At 40.5% G+C, this 15505-nt stretch overlaps 1 protein-coding gene across 1 annotated transcript in view; it reads left to right on the plus strand.

The window, feature by feature from the left end:
• Positions 1-15505, plus strand: part of LOC133553997 (plexin-A1-like) — a 648088-nt gene that overhangs the window by 507989 nt on the left and 124594 nt on the right. The window contains exons 20-23 of the mRNA XM_061902321.1: positions 1683-1850; positions 7007-7100; positions 12153-12389; positions 12681-12824. Coding sequence (XP_061758305.1) covers positions 1683-1850; positions 7007-7100; positions 12153-12389; positions 12681-12824 — 643 coding nt within the window. The remainder of the gene's footprint in view (positions 1-1682; positions 1851-7006; positions 7101-12152; positions 12390-12680; positions 12825-15505) is intronic.

The raw sequence follows: 15505 nt of genomic DNA on the forward strand, positions 1-15505 counted from the left end.
ACATATACTGAATGTGTATAACCATCTCCATCCTATATATATATGTGTATATATATATATATATATTTATATATACATGTAGGTGTGGGAAAAAAAATCACAAGACTACTTCATCTCTACAGAACTGTTTCATGAGGGGTTCCCTCAATCATCAGGAGATTTTAATGGAAGCATTCACATACAATGGTTTATATAGAGCACAGAGTGGGTGGGTACAAGCAGGCGTAGGGTGTGGTGATTGGCTCATGTGTTACCTAGGAGGTGTTTCCGTCTATGGCGGCATGTTGAAATGATTTCACTGCGCTTGTTGAGGGATGATAGATCTGGATGATATATAATAAACAGTTTCTCTTTTAAGCATAGGTTGCATCTTTTATTACCACTGTTGTAAGGTGTGCTGGATGCAAGAATTTGCCATGTTATTGAATATTCAACATTGTATTTGAGGTTCCAAATGTGTTTGCTGAGTTCTGTAGAATTCTGCAAAGTCTGGTTTCTAAAGGAGGCGTTGTGATTATTCCATCTTGTTTTGAACGCTCCTTCGGTTAATCCTACGTATGTGTCGGATGTGTTAATGTCCTTGCGCTCTACCACGGTATCGAGCACTATTCTCTGGATAATCCAATCAAGACATATTTATATATATATATATATTTTTTTAATTCTAAGAGAGACAAAACTCAAATAGAATTTGAAAATCCAAGAAAATATTTTAAAGACTTGGTCTTCACTTGTTTAAATAAATTAATTTATTTTTTTACTTTGCTTCTTAACACTTTCAGAAAGACAATTTTAGAGAAAAAATACAACCTTAAAAAAGATTTTTAGGATTTACCTTTTTTTACCTTTTAAATTCCTTCCTCTTCTTTCCTGACAATTTAAATCAATGTTCATGTAAATTAATTTTTTTATTGTAAAGAATAAAAAATACATTTGAATAGAATTCTTAATTTTAACTTCTGTTTTTTCGACAAAGAATATTTGTGAAATGTTTCTTCAAACTTATTAGGATTAAAATTTTAAAAAATTATTCTGGCAAATCTAAAAAAAAATCTGTAGAATCAAATTTAAATCTTTTTTCATAGTCTTTTGAATTTCTTTTCAAATTTTTGTTCTGGAAAATCTAGAAGGAAAAATGATTTGTTTTTGTATGTATGTAATGTAGCTTTGTCCAATTTGTTATATATTCTAATAAAGTGCAGATTGGATTTTAACCTATTTAAAACATGTCATCAAAATTCTAATATTAATCTTTATCAGGAAAAAATACTAATGATGTTCCATTGTTTTTCATTTGAAAGAAAAGATTCAAATTAGCTAGCTTTATTAATAATAACATAAAGTTAAAGGTAAATTGAGCAAAATGGCTCTTTCTGGCAATTTATTTAAGTGTGTATCAAACTGGTAGCCCTTCGCATTAATCAGTACCCAAGAAGTAGCTCTTGGTTTCAAAAAGGTTGGTGACCCCTGATTTAGAGGCATGTATTTACAATCAAATTATTCGGTACAGTACAAAGGTGTACTAAATCTCCACGCAGAACACAATCAGGTAGGGAAAAAAGTGTGCCTTTGAACGTACCTGACCTTGTTTTAGCGGGTTTTTCTTTGGTTGAAAAACTTTAAAAACCCACTGTGATATCGGATCAAACTGCCATCTGCCAATGTTTGTCCGCCCAATCTAGGAGGAACGCCCATGAGATCGTGTGCGTAACGCCAGCTGGCCTGGCACCAGGAAGCGCGCCCGTCCTGGTGGACATAGACGACGCGGAGCTCAGAAACCCGGAGGTCAAGTTTAACTACACCGAGGACCCCACCGTGCTCAAGATTGAACCCGACTGGAGCATCGCCAGGTAAACGTGCTGAGACTACAATGAACTGAAGCATAATGGAGGACCTGATGTCCTAAATACTATTAAATAGCATCAAAACTAAACATCTTAAGACGGATCAAAAGCTGATCACACCGCAATTTGAATTCCCAGGTGAGAGTTGACACTTGCTTTAGACAGAGAGAGTCCTGCTGTGGGTGCAGCTATTCCTTCCATGTTGGCAGAATTTGAGGTGCACTTCCATTTGTACGGTTAAGTACAATTTTTCCCACACGTTTTGGTTAAACTCGTAATTTTATAAGCTTTAAGGCAGGGGTGTCAAACTCGTTTTCATTGAGGGCCACGTCGCAGTTGTGGTTGCCCTCAGAGGGCCGCTTTTATATATATATATATATATATATAAGGTGGCGACTTGTCCAGGGTGTACCCCGCCTTCCGCCCGATTGTAGCTGAGATAGGCGCCAGCGCCCCCCGCGACCCCGAAAGGGAATAAGCGGTAGAAAATGGATGGATGGATATATATATATATATACATACATATATATACAGTGGGAGAGTGGCCGTGCGCAACCCGAGGGTCCCTGGTTCAAATCCCACCTAGTACCAACTTCCTCACGTCCGTTGTGTCCTGAGCAAGACACTTCACCCTTGCTCCTGATGGGTGCTGGTCGGCGCCTTGCATGGCAGCTCCCTCCATCAGTGTGTGAATGTGTGTGTGAATGGGTAAATGTGGAAGTAGTGTCAAAGCGCTTTGAGTACCTTGAAGGTAGAAAAGCGCTATACAAGTACAACCCATTTATCATTTATATATATATATATATATATGTATATATATATATATATATGTATATACATACATACCGCAATGAGGTGGCAACTTGTCCAGTATGTACCCCGCCTTCCGCCCAAATGTAGCTGAGATAGGCACGAGCGTCCTCTGCGGCCCCCAAGGGAATAAGCGGTGTATATATATATATATATATATATATATATATAATATAATATATCAGGGGTCGGCAACCCGCGGCCCACTCTGATGTGGCTCAGCTGCATAATCGCCGACCTCCCCGATTATTTCGGGGGTTTCGCGATTTTGGTGCCTCTCCCGGACATCACTCGGGGCGAACATTCTCCGATTTTCACTCATACTACAACATTGAGGGCGTGCCGTGATGGCTATACTTTTAACTTCCTCTACAACGTGTCATCGTGCCCGCCTTTACACCATTCTATCTGCGTGCCGGCCGGACGCATGCATTTCGGTGCCTCTATCGTCACACGTACGAGATTGCAAGGCATAGTTGGTCAACAGCCATACAGGTTACACTGAAGGTTGTGATATAAACAACTTTAACACTCTTACTAATATGTGCCACACTGTGAACCCACACCAAACGAGAATGACAAACACATTTCGGGAGAACATCCTCACAGTAACACAACATAAACGCAACACAAGAAATACCCAGAATCCTTTGCATCCATGACTATTCCTGACTATATTATACAACCCCGCCCACCTCAACCGACGCACGGAGGTGTATTGCGTGTGATCTACTAAGACCCCATGTACAATTGGTAAGTGCAAAAGTGGTGCAGACCGCCCCACAAACCCCGTTTCCATATGAGTTGGGAAATTTTGTTAGATGTAAATATAAACAGAATACAATGATTTGCAAATCCTTTCCAACCCATATTCAACTGAATATGCTACAAAGACAACATATTTGATGTTCAAACTGATAAACTTTTTTTTTTTGCAAATAATAAAGTTATAATAAAATGCTCATCAAACACTTATTTGGAACATCCCACAGGTGTGCAGGCTAATTGGGAACAGGTGGGTGCCATGATTGGGTAAAAAAACAGCTTCCCAAAAAATGCTCAGTCTTTCCCAAGAAAGGATGGGGCGAGGTACACCCCTTTGTCCACAACTGTGTGAGCAAATAGTCAAACAGTTTAAGAACAACATTTCTTAAAGTGCAATAGCAAGAAATTTAGGGATTTCAACATCTACGCTCCTTAAAATCATCAAAAGCTTCAGAGAATCTGGAGAAATCACTCCACGTAAGCGGCATGAATGACCGTGACTTTTGATCCCTCAAAAACCGACATCAATCTCTAAAGGATATCACCACATGGGCCCAGGAACACGACGAGTTGAGTTGATACCAAAATGGATACATGGATGATACAGCAGAGGATTGGGAGAATGTCATGTGGTCAGATGAAACCAAAATAGAACTTTTTGGTGTAAACTCAACTTGTCGTGTTTGGAGGAAGAAGAATACTGAGTTGCATCCCAAGAACACCAAACCTACTGTGAAGCATGGGGGTGGAAACATCATACTTTGGGGCTGTTTTTCTGCTAAGGGGACAGGACGATTGATCCGTGTTAAGGAAAGAATGAATGGGGCCATGTATCGGGAGATTTTGAGCCAAAACCTTCCATCAGTGAGAGCTTTGAATGTTTGACCAAATACTTATTTCCCACCATAATTTACAAATAAATTCTTTAAAATTCCTACAATGTGAATTCCTGGATTTTTTGTTCACATTCTGTCTCTCACAGTTGAAGTGTACCTATGATGAAAATTACAGACCTCTGTCATCATTTGAAGTGGGAGAACTTGCACAATCGCTGGCTGACTAAATACTTTTTTGCCTCACTTTATACTCGGTCCCGTCCATTGCTGCTTGCAGCTTTATTTTAAATTGCCTTTAAAATGTCTGCTCTTGGTGTTGGGTTTTATCAAATAAATTTCCCCCAAAAATGCGACTTATACTCCAGTGGGGCGTATATATGTTTTTTTCCTTCTTTATTAAGCATTTTCGGCCGGTGCGACTTATACTCCGAAAATACGGTAGTCATGAAAATAAAGGAAACACGCTGAATGAGAAGGTGTCCAAACTTTTGGCCATTACTGTAATATAATTCAATGCATTTATATTTGATTTTTAATTGAATCGTAGCTCCCGAATTGTAATCATAATGGAATTGTGAGGTGGCCTCTAATAAAGACACAGTACTGAATATCATTGCCCAGCCAATGTTTGCCAAATAACGCCCTCAGCCAGCGTTTGGTTTAAGAAAACCCACCCCCGTTTACAATAAAGGGGAAAATGATAGCACACATTCATTTAGCGGACATGTTTCTGACAGTGTCACCGTCACACTCGAGCAAAGTATGACCATGACGATTAGATGTGAAATCACATTTGATCATCTCTGCCTCATTGTCTGCCCCCTTTTTTTTTTTTTTGGCGTGCCGGCGGAGAATTGGCACTTTGCTGCAGCGCTGATGAGTGATGAAAAGCATTTAAAGCGATGGGGGCTGGAAGCGGGGGGTCTAGTGCACGCCATCATTGTACAAGTGGGATGAAGAACCATTTAGATGAAGACTGAGCTCTTCAAATAAGTCAATGACAAGTGTTCATTTGGGATCCAAAAGAGGGAAGACTGAAGGTTAGAGAAGCCACTTCTGGTCCTTTTGCTACTCACGTCCTTTCTTTCAGTTCTTCCAAATTCAAGCCGTATGTACAAACCCCGTTTTCCATATGAGTTGGAGAATTGTGTTGGATGTAAATATAAACAGAATACAATGATTTGCATATACAATTGAATGCACTACAAAAACAAGATATTTGATGTTCAAACTCATAAACTTTATATATTTTTTGCAAATAATAATTAACTTAGAATTTCACGGCTGCAACACGTGCCAAAGTAGTTGGGAAAGGGCATGTTCACCACTGTGTTACATCACCTTTTCTTTTAACAACACTCAATAAACGTTTGGGAACTGAGGAAACTAATTGTTGAAGCTTTGAAAGTGCAATTCTTTCCCATTCTTCTTTTATGTAGAGCTTCAGTCGTTCAATAGTCCGGAGTCTCCGCTGTCATATTTTACGCTTCATAATGCGCCACACATTTTCCATGGGAGACAGTTCTGGACAGCAGGTGGGCCAGGAAAGTACCCGCACTCTTTTTTTACGAAGCCACACTATTGTAACACATGCTGAATGTGGCTTGGCATTGTCTTGCTGAAATAAGCAGGGGCGTCCATGAAAAAGACGGCGCTTAGATGGCAGCATATGTTGTTCCAAAACCTGTATGTACCTTTCAGCATTAATGGTGCCTTCACAGATGTGTAAGTTACCCATGCCTTGGGCACTAATGCACCCCCATACCATCACACATGCTGGCTTTTCAACTTTGCGTCGATAACAGTCTGGATGGTTCGCTTCCCCTTTGGTCCGGATGACACGATGTTGAATATTTCCAAAAACAATTTGAAATGTGGACTCGTCAGAACACTTTATCACTTTGCATCAGTCCATCTTAGATTATCTCGGGCCCAGAGAAGCTGGCAGCGTTTCTGGATGTTGTTGATAAATGGCTTTCGCTTTGCATAGTAGAGCTTTAACTTGCACTTACAGATGTAGTGACCAACTGTATTTAGTGACAGTAGTTTTCTTAAGTGTTCCTGGGCCCATGTGGTGATATCCTTTAGAGATTGATGTTGGTTTTTTATACAGTGCCGTCTGAGGGATCGAAAGTCACGGTCATTCAATGTTACGTGGAGTGATTTCTCCAGATTCTCTGAACCTTTTGATGATATTATGGAGCGTAGAAGTTGAAATCCCTAAATTTCTTGCAATTGCACTTTGAGAAAGGTTGTTCTTAAACTGTTTGACTATTTGCTCACGCAGTTGTGGACAAAGGGGTGTACCTCGCCCCATCCTTTCTTGTGAAAGACTGAGCATTTCTTGGGAAGCTGTTTTTATACCCGATCATGGCACCCACCTGTTCCCAATTAGCCTGCACACCTGTGGGATGTCCCAAATAAGTGTTTGATGAGCATTTTATTACAACTTTATTATTTGCAAAAAAAAATCAAATATGTTGTCTTTGTAGCATATTCAACTGAATATGGGTTGAAAATGATTCACAAATCATTGTATTCTGTTTATATTTACATCCAACACAATTTCCCAACTCATATGGAAACGGGGTTTTTGGGGCTTTCTGCACCACTTTTGCACTTACCAATTGTACATGCGGTCTTAGTAGATCACACGCAATACCCCCACTAAAAGAACACATCATTTTTTTTCATGTATCACGTGTTATTTGGATCTTGGTTTGACGAAACGTTCCTCTTGTCTTCCTGCAGTGGTGGAACTCTGCTTACAGTGAGCGGAACCAACCTGGCAACCATCAGAGAGCCAAAGATCAGGGCCAAATATGGGCAGGCGGAGTCTTTTCATGTGAGTATTATTGTCACACACACTACGTCCTTACAAGGGAAGCTACTCTGAACGGACTATAAATGTTAAATACCAGCCCGTCTTCGCAGCTTGAATTATTGACCTTATCCCACATCCCAACAAAAGTCTGAATTATGAATTTAAGAAAAAAAAAAAAACCCAACTTGAGCGGGGGCGCGGACACAAGCGAGCTCAAATACCTGCGTATGTTCTCCGCACATCCATTATTTACACCGAAACACGGATTATCCATCAAATTTTACGCAGCACAGACATCATTTTACTGCTTCTCCTGCTCAAGGTGTCTGTCTTGAAGTTTCCACCAAAAGGCTGCTACAAATGTCACCGTGACACACGCTTGTTTGTGCCAAGACAAAAGATGAACAAGGAAGGAAATGTTGTGGGAGAAAATAGTTTAGTTTTTTTCTTACATGCTTGTGAATCAGTTTAGTACAGAAAATGTGTTTTTGTTGTTGTTTAACCTGAACTAATGCTGAATCTTATCTGAGTTTGAGTCAGAGAAGTGTTGTCGTTACAGGGCTGAATAATTAATCTTACTTAAAAATAAACTACTTAAGTTTAACTGGGTAAAACTTGTCAAATGGACTTTATTAGGGACCGAATGTCCCTTTGGGACAGAGGACCCGATTGTATTTCTAAATTTTTATTATTATTATACCGCCGCCTCTTTGAGCTGTAATGTGACCCCCTTAACATGCTGCAAAACTCACCAAATTTAACACACATCAGGACTGGCAAAAATTTCGATCTAATCAAAAAGCTAAAACCTAAAACTCAAAATTGCGCTATAGCGCCCCCTAGGAAAAACACAGACAAAACTGCTTGCAACTTCCTTTAGGAATGTCGCAGAAACATGAAACAAAAACATCTATGTAGGTCTGACTCAGACCTACATTTCATACACTGACTTTCTTAAGCAAAAATCAAGAGGAAGTTGGCAAAACCCCTTCAAAACAAAAGTTTCCTAAAAAATGTCATTCCTCTTTGAGCTGTAATTTGACCCCCTTAACATGCTTCAAAACTCACCAAATTTAACACACACATCAGGACTGGAAAACATTGCGATCTAATCCAAAAAACAAAACCCAAAACTCTAAATTACTCTCTAGCGCCCCCTAGGAAAAACACAGACAAAACTGCTTTCAACTTCCTTTAGGAATGTCGCAGAAACATGAAACAAAAACATCTATGTTGGTCTGACTTAGACCTAGATTTCATACACTGACTTTCTTAAGCAAAAATCAAGAGGAAGTTGGCAAAAACCCCTTCAAAACAAAAGTTTCCTAAAAAATGTCATTCCTCTTTGAGCTGTAATTTGACCCCCTTAACATGCTTCAAAACTCACCAAATTTAACACACACATCAGGACTGGCAAAAATTTCGATCTAATCAAAAAGCTAAAACCTAAAACTCAAAATTGCGCTGTAGCGCCCCCTAGGAAAAACACAGACAAAACTGCTTGCAACTTCCTTTAGGAATGTCGCAGAAACATGAAACAAAAACATCTATGTAGGTCTGACTTAGACCTAGATTTCATACATTGACTTTCTTAAGCAAAAATCAAGAGGAAGTTGGCAAAAACCCCTTCAAAACAAAAGTTTCCTAAAAAATGTCATTCCTCTTTGAGCTGTAATTTGACCCCCTTAACATGCTTCAAAACTCACCAAATTTAACACACACATCAGGACTGAAAAACATTGCGATCTAATCCAAAAAACAAAACCCAAAACTCTAAATTGGGCTCTAGCGCCCCCTAGGAAAAACACAAACAAAACAGCTTCAAACTTCCGTGAGGAATGTTGTAGAGACATGAAACAAAAACCTCTGTGTTGGTCTGACTTAGACCTAGATTTCATACACTGACTTACTTAAGCAAAAATCAAGACGAAGTTGGCAAAAACCCCTTCAAAACAAAAGTTTCCTAAAAAATGTCATTCCTCTTTGAGCTGTAATCTGACCCCCTTAAAATGCTTCAAAACTCACCAAACTGGACACACACATCAGGACTGGTGAAAATTGCAATATAAAAACCCCCCATAAAAACTCAAAATTGCCCTCTAGCCCCCCCTAGGAACAAAACACAGACAAAACTGCTCCTACTAAGAAAACATAGCCAAAACTCTGAAGTGAAGTGAACTATATTTATATAGCGCTTTTTCTCCAGTGACTCAAAGCGCTTTACATAGTGAAACCCAATATCTAAGTTACATTTTAAACCAGTGTGGGTGGCACTGGGAGCAGGTGGGTAAAGTGTCTTGCCCAAGGACACAACGGCAGTGACTAGGATGGCGGAAGCGGGGATCGAACCTGCAACCCTCAAGTTGCTGGCACGGCCGCTCTACCAACCAAGCTATACCACCCCACTGCTTCTAACTTCCCGTAGAAATGTCGAAGAAACATGAATGAAACAAAAACCTCTATGTAGGTCTCACTTAGACCTACATTTCATTCATTTACATCCTTCAGCAAATATCAACAGAAAGTTGGCAATTTCCCCTTCAAAACAAAAGTTTTGTAAAAACACGTCACCTTTTTTCCAACATTATCTCCTCTGAGCGCGTTTGTTGTGTCGGCTTCCAACTCGCACAGGAGAGAGATTGAACCCTTCTGATTAAAAGTTGAGAAAAGAGTTTTAATAACTGCTCCGGTTTTAATTTTACGAGCCTTCAAAGAACTGCTGCGCTGATGCTGCTGCCGTCTCAAGATGGCCGCTTAAAAGCAGGAAGCACCAGCGTGACCACACAATGCAGAGAAGGTAGGTACTGTGCAGGTAAAGATATGTTGACTGGGTGAAAGAAGGAGGCACCAGTTTGACTCCAGGATACAGAGAAGGTAGGTACTGTGCAGGTAAAGATATGTTGACTGGGTGAAAGAAGGCGGCACTAGTTTGACTCCAGGATACAGAGAAGGTAGGTAATGTGCAGGTAAAGATATGTTGTCTGGGTGATGGCAGGAAGCACCAGCGTGTATGGGTGACAGAAAGAAGCACCAGTGTGACCCCAGGAAGCAGGGAAGGTAGGTAACGTGCAGGTAAAGATATGTTTAATTTGGTAAAGGCAGGAAACACCAGCAAAATTCGGTCCCCTCCATCGCTGCTTGCAGCTTTAATTGTCATTATATTTGCATATAACGAGATTAAGGACTTTTAAGGAGCGGTATTGAGAACAAATATGGGATACAAATAAATTACACAAAAAGTAATAAAGATAAAAACTAAGAATATAAATAGACTACTATCCAATAAAAATAATAAGCAATCCTATACAATATACAGAGCATTCAATGTTTATTTATATAGCCCAAATCACAAGTGTCTCAAAGGGCTGCACAAGCCACAACGTCATCCGCGGATCAGCCCCCACATAAGGGCAAGGAAAAACTCACAACCCGGTGAGACATCGACGAGATTGACGATGAGAAACCTTCGAGAGGACCGCAAATGTGAGTAACATTATGGAACTAACAGGTGGTGTTCCAAAATGTGCTGAAACCCGTTAGAAAACAATCCTAAAATCACTACCAAGTCTCTTTTAGAAGGAATTTTACCTTGCTGAAAAAGGTCCATTGCTATACAGCCACTGGGGCGGTATAGCTCGGTTGGTAGAGCGGCCGTGCCAGCAATTTGAGGGTTGCAGGTTCGATTCCCGCTTCTGCCATCCTAGTCACTGCCGTTGTGTCCTTGGGCAAGACACTTTACCCACCTGCTCCCAGTGGCACCCACACTGGTTTAAATGTAAAAATTAGATATTGGGTTTCACAATGTAAAGCGCTTTGAGTCACTTTGAGAAAAAGCGCTATATAAATATAATTCATTTCACTTCACATTATTTCTTCTTCTTCATATACTTTTTCAGACAATATTTTCGGTATATTAGATGGAATCTGACCTGTATCCACTGTACTCTTCTTCAGAAGGGTCACCTGACCACACATCAGGTAAAGATTCCATTTAATATACCGAAAATATGGTCCGATTACTAGAACATTTGAAAAAGTAAAAGGAATTAAAGCTGCAAGCAGCGATGGACGGGACTGCTTTGGCTGCTGCCCCCGCGACCCAAGCCCGGATAAAAGTTAGCTAGCCGGCAGCCATCTTAACAAATATTTCACACGAGGGCGAAGCACGACTAATAAACAATTGATAATACAATAGAGATATATTTATGTAGTATCCCTGGAATATGATTAACTACCGAACAAAGGTGATTTATTAATTGTTAGCAAACAATATTTTTAGCTAAACAACAAGACAGAAAAAGCGTACAGCTCTTACCTTGGCACCTGGCAGCCATCTTGGTATGGACGATCACAGCTCCTCCCTCAAGAATGTTGGTGCGTGCGCAACAGCAGCAGGCGGTATGGAAAAAAAACGTCTTCCTCACTATGACTGCACACGGCGGCCATATTTGAAATGGTTTTCAGTGCAGCGGTTCTTTGAAGGCTGATGAAATCAAAACCGTAGCAGTAATTAAAACTATTTCTTCAACTTTTAATCAGAAGGGTTCAATCTCTCTCCTGAGGTAGTTTGAAGCCGAAACGACAAGCGTCCTCAGAGGAGATAATGTTTGAAAAAAAAGCCAAATTTTTAGCCAACATTTGTATTGAAGTGCGAATAGCAAACTTCCTGTTGATTTTAGCCGGGGGGTGTGAGTGTATGAAATATAGGTCTAACTGAGACCTACGTAGTGGTGGTTTCTACGATGTTCCTACTGGAAGTTACATAGTTTTGTCTGTGTTTTCTTCCTAGGGGGCGCAAGAGCGCAATTTTGAGTTTTCGGGTTTGGTTTTTTGATTAGATCGCAATTTTCGGCAGTTCTGGTGTCAAATTTGGTGAGTTTTGAAGCATGTTAAATTACAGCTCAAACAGGCGGCGGAATAAAAAAAGAATAATAATAAAACCTTAGAAATTCAATAGGGTCCTCTGTCCCAAAGGGACATTCGGTCCCTGATAATACCTTTACACATAATTTTCATGTCCACAATAATTAAATAAGTGGCAACAATAACCTCCTTGTTTCTTCTCATTTCCAGAACTGCACAGTATACAACAACTCCGTGATGGTCTGCCTAGCTCCGTCCGTGGCCGAGTCCCAGCTGGGCTTTTCTGAAACCGGCACGGGTCCGGATGAGATCGGGTTTTACATGGACAATGTGAACGCTTTGGTGGTGGTCAACGAGACTTTCAGCTACTACCCCGACCCCGTGTTCGAACCGCTCAGCTCCAACGGGATCCTGGAGCTCAAACCAACATCTCCGCTCATACTCAAGGTCAGAACGTGTTTTATTTCATTACCTTGTCTGTTTATGGTCCAAATCATTCCTGCTTTAATAGTTGCATCCAAAGTACAGTAATGTTTAGCTTCATTGGATGTTAGAAGTCCTCATTGTTGTGGTTGTTGTAACTGTAATAGAATAGTGAAGTATGTCTTCCAGTTATATGACTGTATGATACTTAAATACAGAATTCATATTATTATTATCGTAGTCGACATTTGCTACATTAACTAGCTAAGTTATTTCAAAACTATCTGACTATACAGCTTCTTTGCTTGGGTTTAGGGTCGTAACCTGATCCCGGCAGCCCCGGGTAACAGTCGCCTGAACTACACGGTGCTGATTGGGGAGACTCCCTGCATCCTCACCCTGTCTGAGAGCCAGCTACTCTGCGAGTGGCCCAACCTCACCGGACAACATAAAGTCACGGTCAGTCACCAACTTTTTCTCATGTTCTTTCCAACTTTAAAGCAGAATCGGGTAGCATAGGCAAGGTAGGAATTTAGTGTTGTGTACGTTTACCGTATTTCCTTGAATTGCTGCCGGGTATATAGTATGCGCCTGACTAGAATTACTGCCGGGTCAAACTCGTTTCGCAAAATATTTTTTTCATTAGCGCATGTCTAGAATTTCCGCCGGGTCAAACTCGTCACGTCACGAGTGACACTTCACCTGTCATCATTTTCAAAATGGAGGAGGCTGATTTCAATAATTTGAAATCGCATAAAAGGAAGAAGGTTAAGAGCTATTCAGTAGGATTTAAGGTCCAAGCTATTGAATATGCTAAAAAGAACAGTAAGCAGCTATGTTTTATTAATATACCATAGCTGTGTGTGTCAAATATGAGTCATTAAATGACTCCCGCCTTCTGGTGGTAGAGGGCGCTAGTGATCCTTCTTGCGACTACTCGGCTGCAGAAGAAGTGACAACAAGCAGCAATCGTTTATTTTTTCCTCTCGCTTGCACTTTTAACATGGAGGATTACATATCTAAAATAAAACAGTTTTCTAAACTGGACTTTCAATCGAAGCAGGAGGTAATAATGGAAGATCTCCATCGAGACAGAGAGACTTTTAAAACCGAAGAAAGATAAGGAAGACTTCTATAAACAAGTTATCGATGCTTTTGATCAGAAGGAGCTGTGCATGGACTTCATTTATAAGTAAAGGTAAGACCATAATAACGTTTTTTTATTAAATGTGCTTTTCATGATGGTATCCTTACATCACACTCAAATTTATAAGCACAGGCCTAAATTTACCGCATGTCTTTGGTAAGAGGTTTTAAATTAATTAGCGCCCCGTCGGCAATTCAAGGAAATATGGTATTCAGCCTGTTGTTCACTATTCTTTACTTATTTTAAATTGCCTTTCAAGGGTCTATTCTTGGTGTTGGGTTTTATCAAATAAATTTCCCCCAAAAAATGTGACCTATACTCCAGTGCTACTTATGTTTTTTTCCTTCTTTATTATGCATTTTTGGCCGGTGCGACTTATACTCCAAAAAATACGGTACCAATGATTGTCACACACACACCAGGTGTGGTGAAATTTGTCCTCTGCATTCAACCCATCCCCATGTTCACCCCCTGGAAGGTGAGGGGAGCAGTGAGCAGCAGCGTGCGCCGTGCTCCGGAATCCTTTTGTGATTTATCCCCACAATTCCAACCCCTTGATGCTGAGTGCCAAGCAGGGAGGTAATTGTGTTATTTCTCTTGAAAAACCCGTGCCGTACATGTGCTCCTCTGTGTCCTCCATTTCTTCATCACCTGCTCCACTCAGCCGTGTCTAAACTGACCTTACTCGTGTTTATGCATTTAGGAATATTCCCATCCGACAGTCGCCGCACATAATGTCACTCTAACCTTGCTGTTGAATCTACGGGAATAAACCCCGGTGGCTTTTTTTTTTTTTTTTTATCCTTAACTCTCCCAACAATTTCCTCTCGACAGATCCAGGTTACGCTCCGCCGAGCGTGCACACCCAGGCGGCTGTTAAATATGTGACGCTTCATTAGCATGCTTAACTACTCCGACTTGATGCTAGCCTGTTGCTGAAAACCGAGCCGCGGTTGCCGTTTCCCTCGGGGAAGAAAGAACATGTGACTTTTTCACCTCATCTAGAACAGGGGTGGGCAAACCAAAATGTTGAAAGAGCCATATTGGACCAAAAATACAAAAACACATCTGTCTGGAGTCGCAAAACAAATTTAAAAGCCATATAACATGCAGATAGTGTGTCATTAGATATAAATTTAATTAAGAGGTTTTAAAGGAAACTAAATAAGCTCAAATATAGCTTCAAATGAGGCATAATGATGCAATATGTACATACAGCTAGCCTAAATAGCATGTTAGCATCGATTAGCTTGCAGTCATGCAGTGACCAAATATGTCTGATTACCACACTCCACACAAGTCAATGACATCAACCAAACTCACCTTAGTGCATTTATGCACAACGTTAAAAGTTTGGTGGACAAAATGAGAGAGAAAAAGAAGTGGCATAAAACACGTCTTAGAAAGTCGGAGAAAGTTATGCATGTAAACAAACTAGAGCAGGGGTAGGGAACCTATGGCTCTTTTGATGACTGCACCTGGCTCAGATAAATCTTAGCTGACATTGCTTAATACGATAATGATAATGAATAATTCCGCTGGAAATCACAGTGTCAAAAATCAATCAATCAATCAATGTTTATTTATACAGCCCTAAATCACAAATGTCTCAAAGGACTGTACAAACCACTACGACTACGACATCCTCGGAAGAACCCACATAAGGGCAAGGAAAACTCACCTAGTGGGACGCCAGTGACAATGATGACTATAAGAAACCTTGGAGAGGACCTCAAATGTGGGGAACCCCAGGGGACCCCCACCCCTCCCCCCACCCATAGGGGACCGAAAGCAATGGATGTCGAGCGGCTCAAACATGATACTGTCAAAGTTCAATCCATAGTGGCTCCAACACAGCCGCGAGAGTTCAGTTCAAAGTGGATCCAAGACAGCAGCAAGAGTCCCGTCCACAGGAAACCATCCCAAGCGGAGGCGGATCAGCAGCGTAGAGATGTATATATGTATATATATATATATAAAAATAACATTCAAA

This window comes from Nerophis ophidion, linkage group LG06 (genome assembly GCF_033978795.1).
Source record: "Nerophis ophidion isolate RoL-2023_Sa linkage group LG06, RoL_Noph_v1.0, whole genome shotgun sequence".
In the NCBI taxonomy this organism is placed as follows: Eukaryota; Metazoa; Chordata; class Actinopteri; order Syngnathiformes; family Syngnathidae; genus Nerophis; species Nerophis ophidion.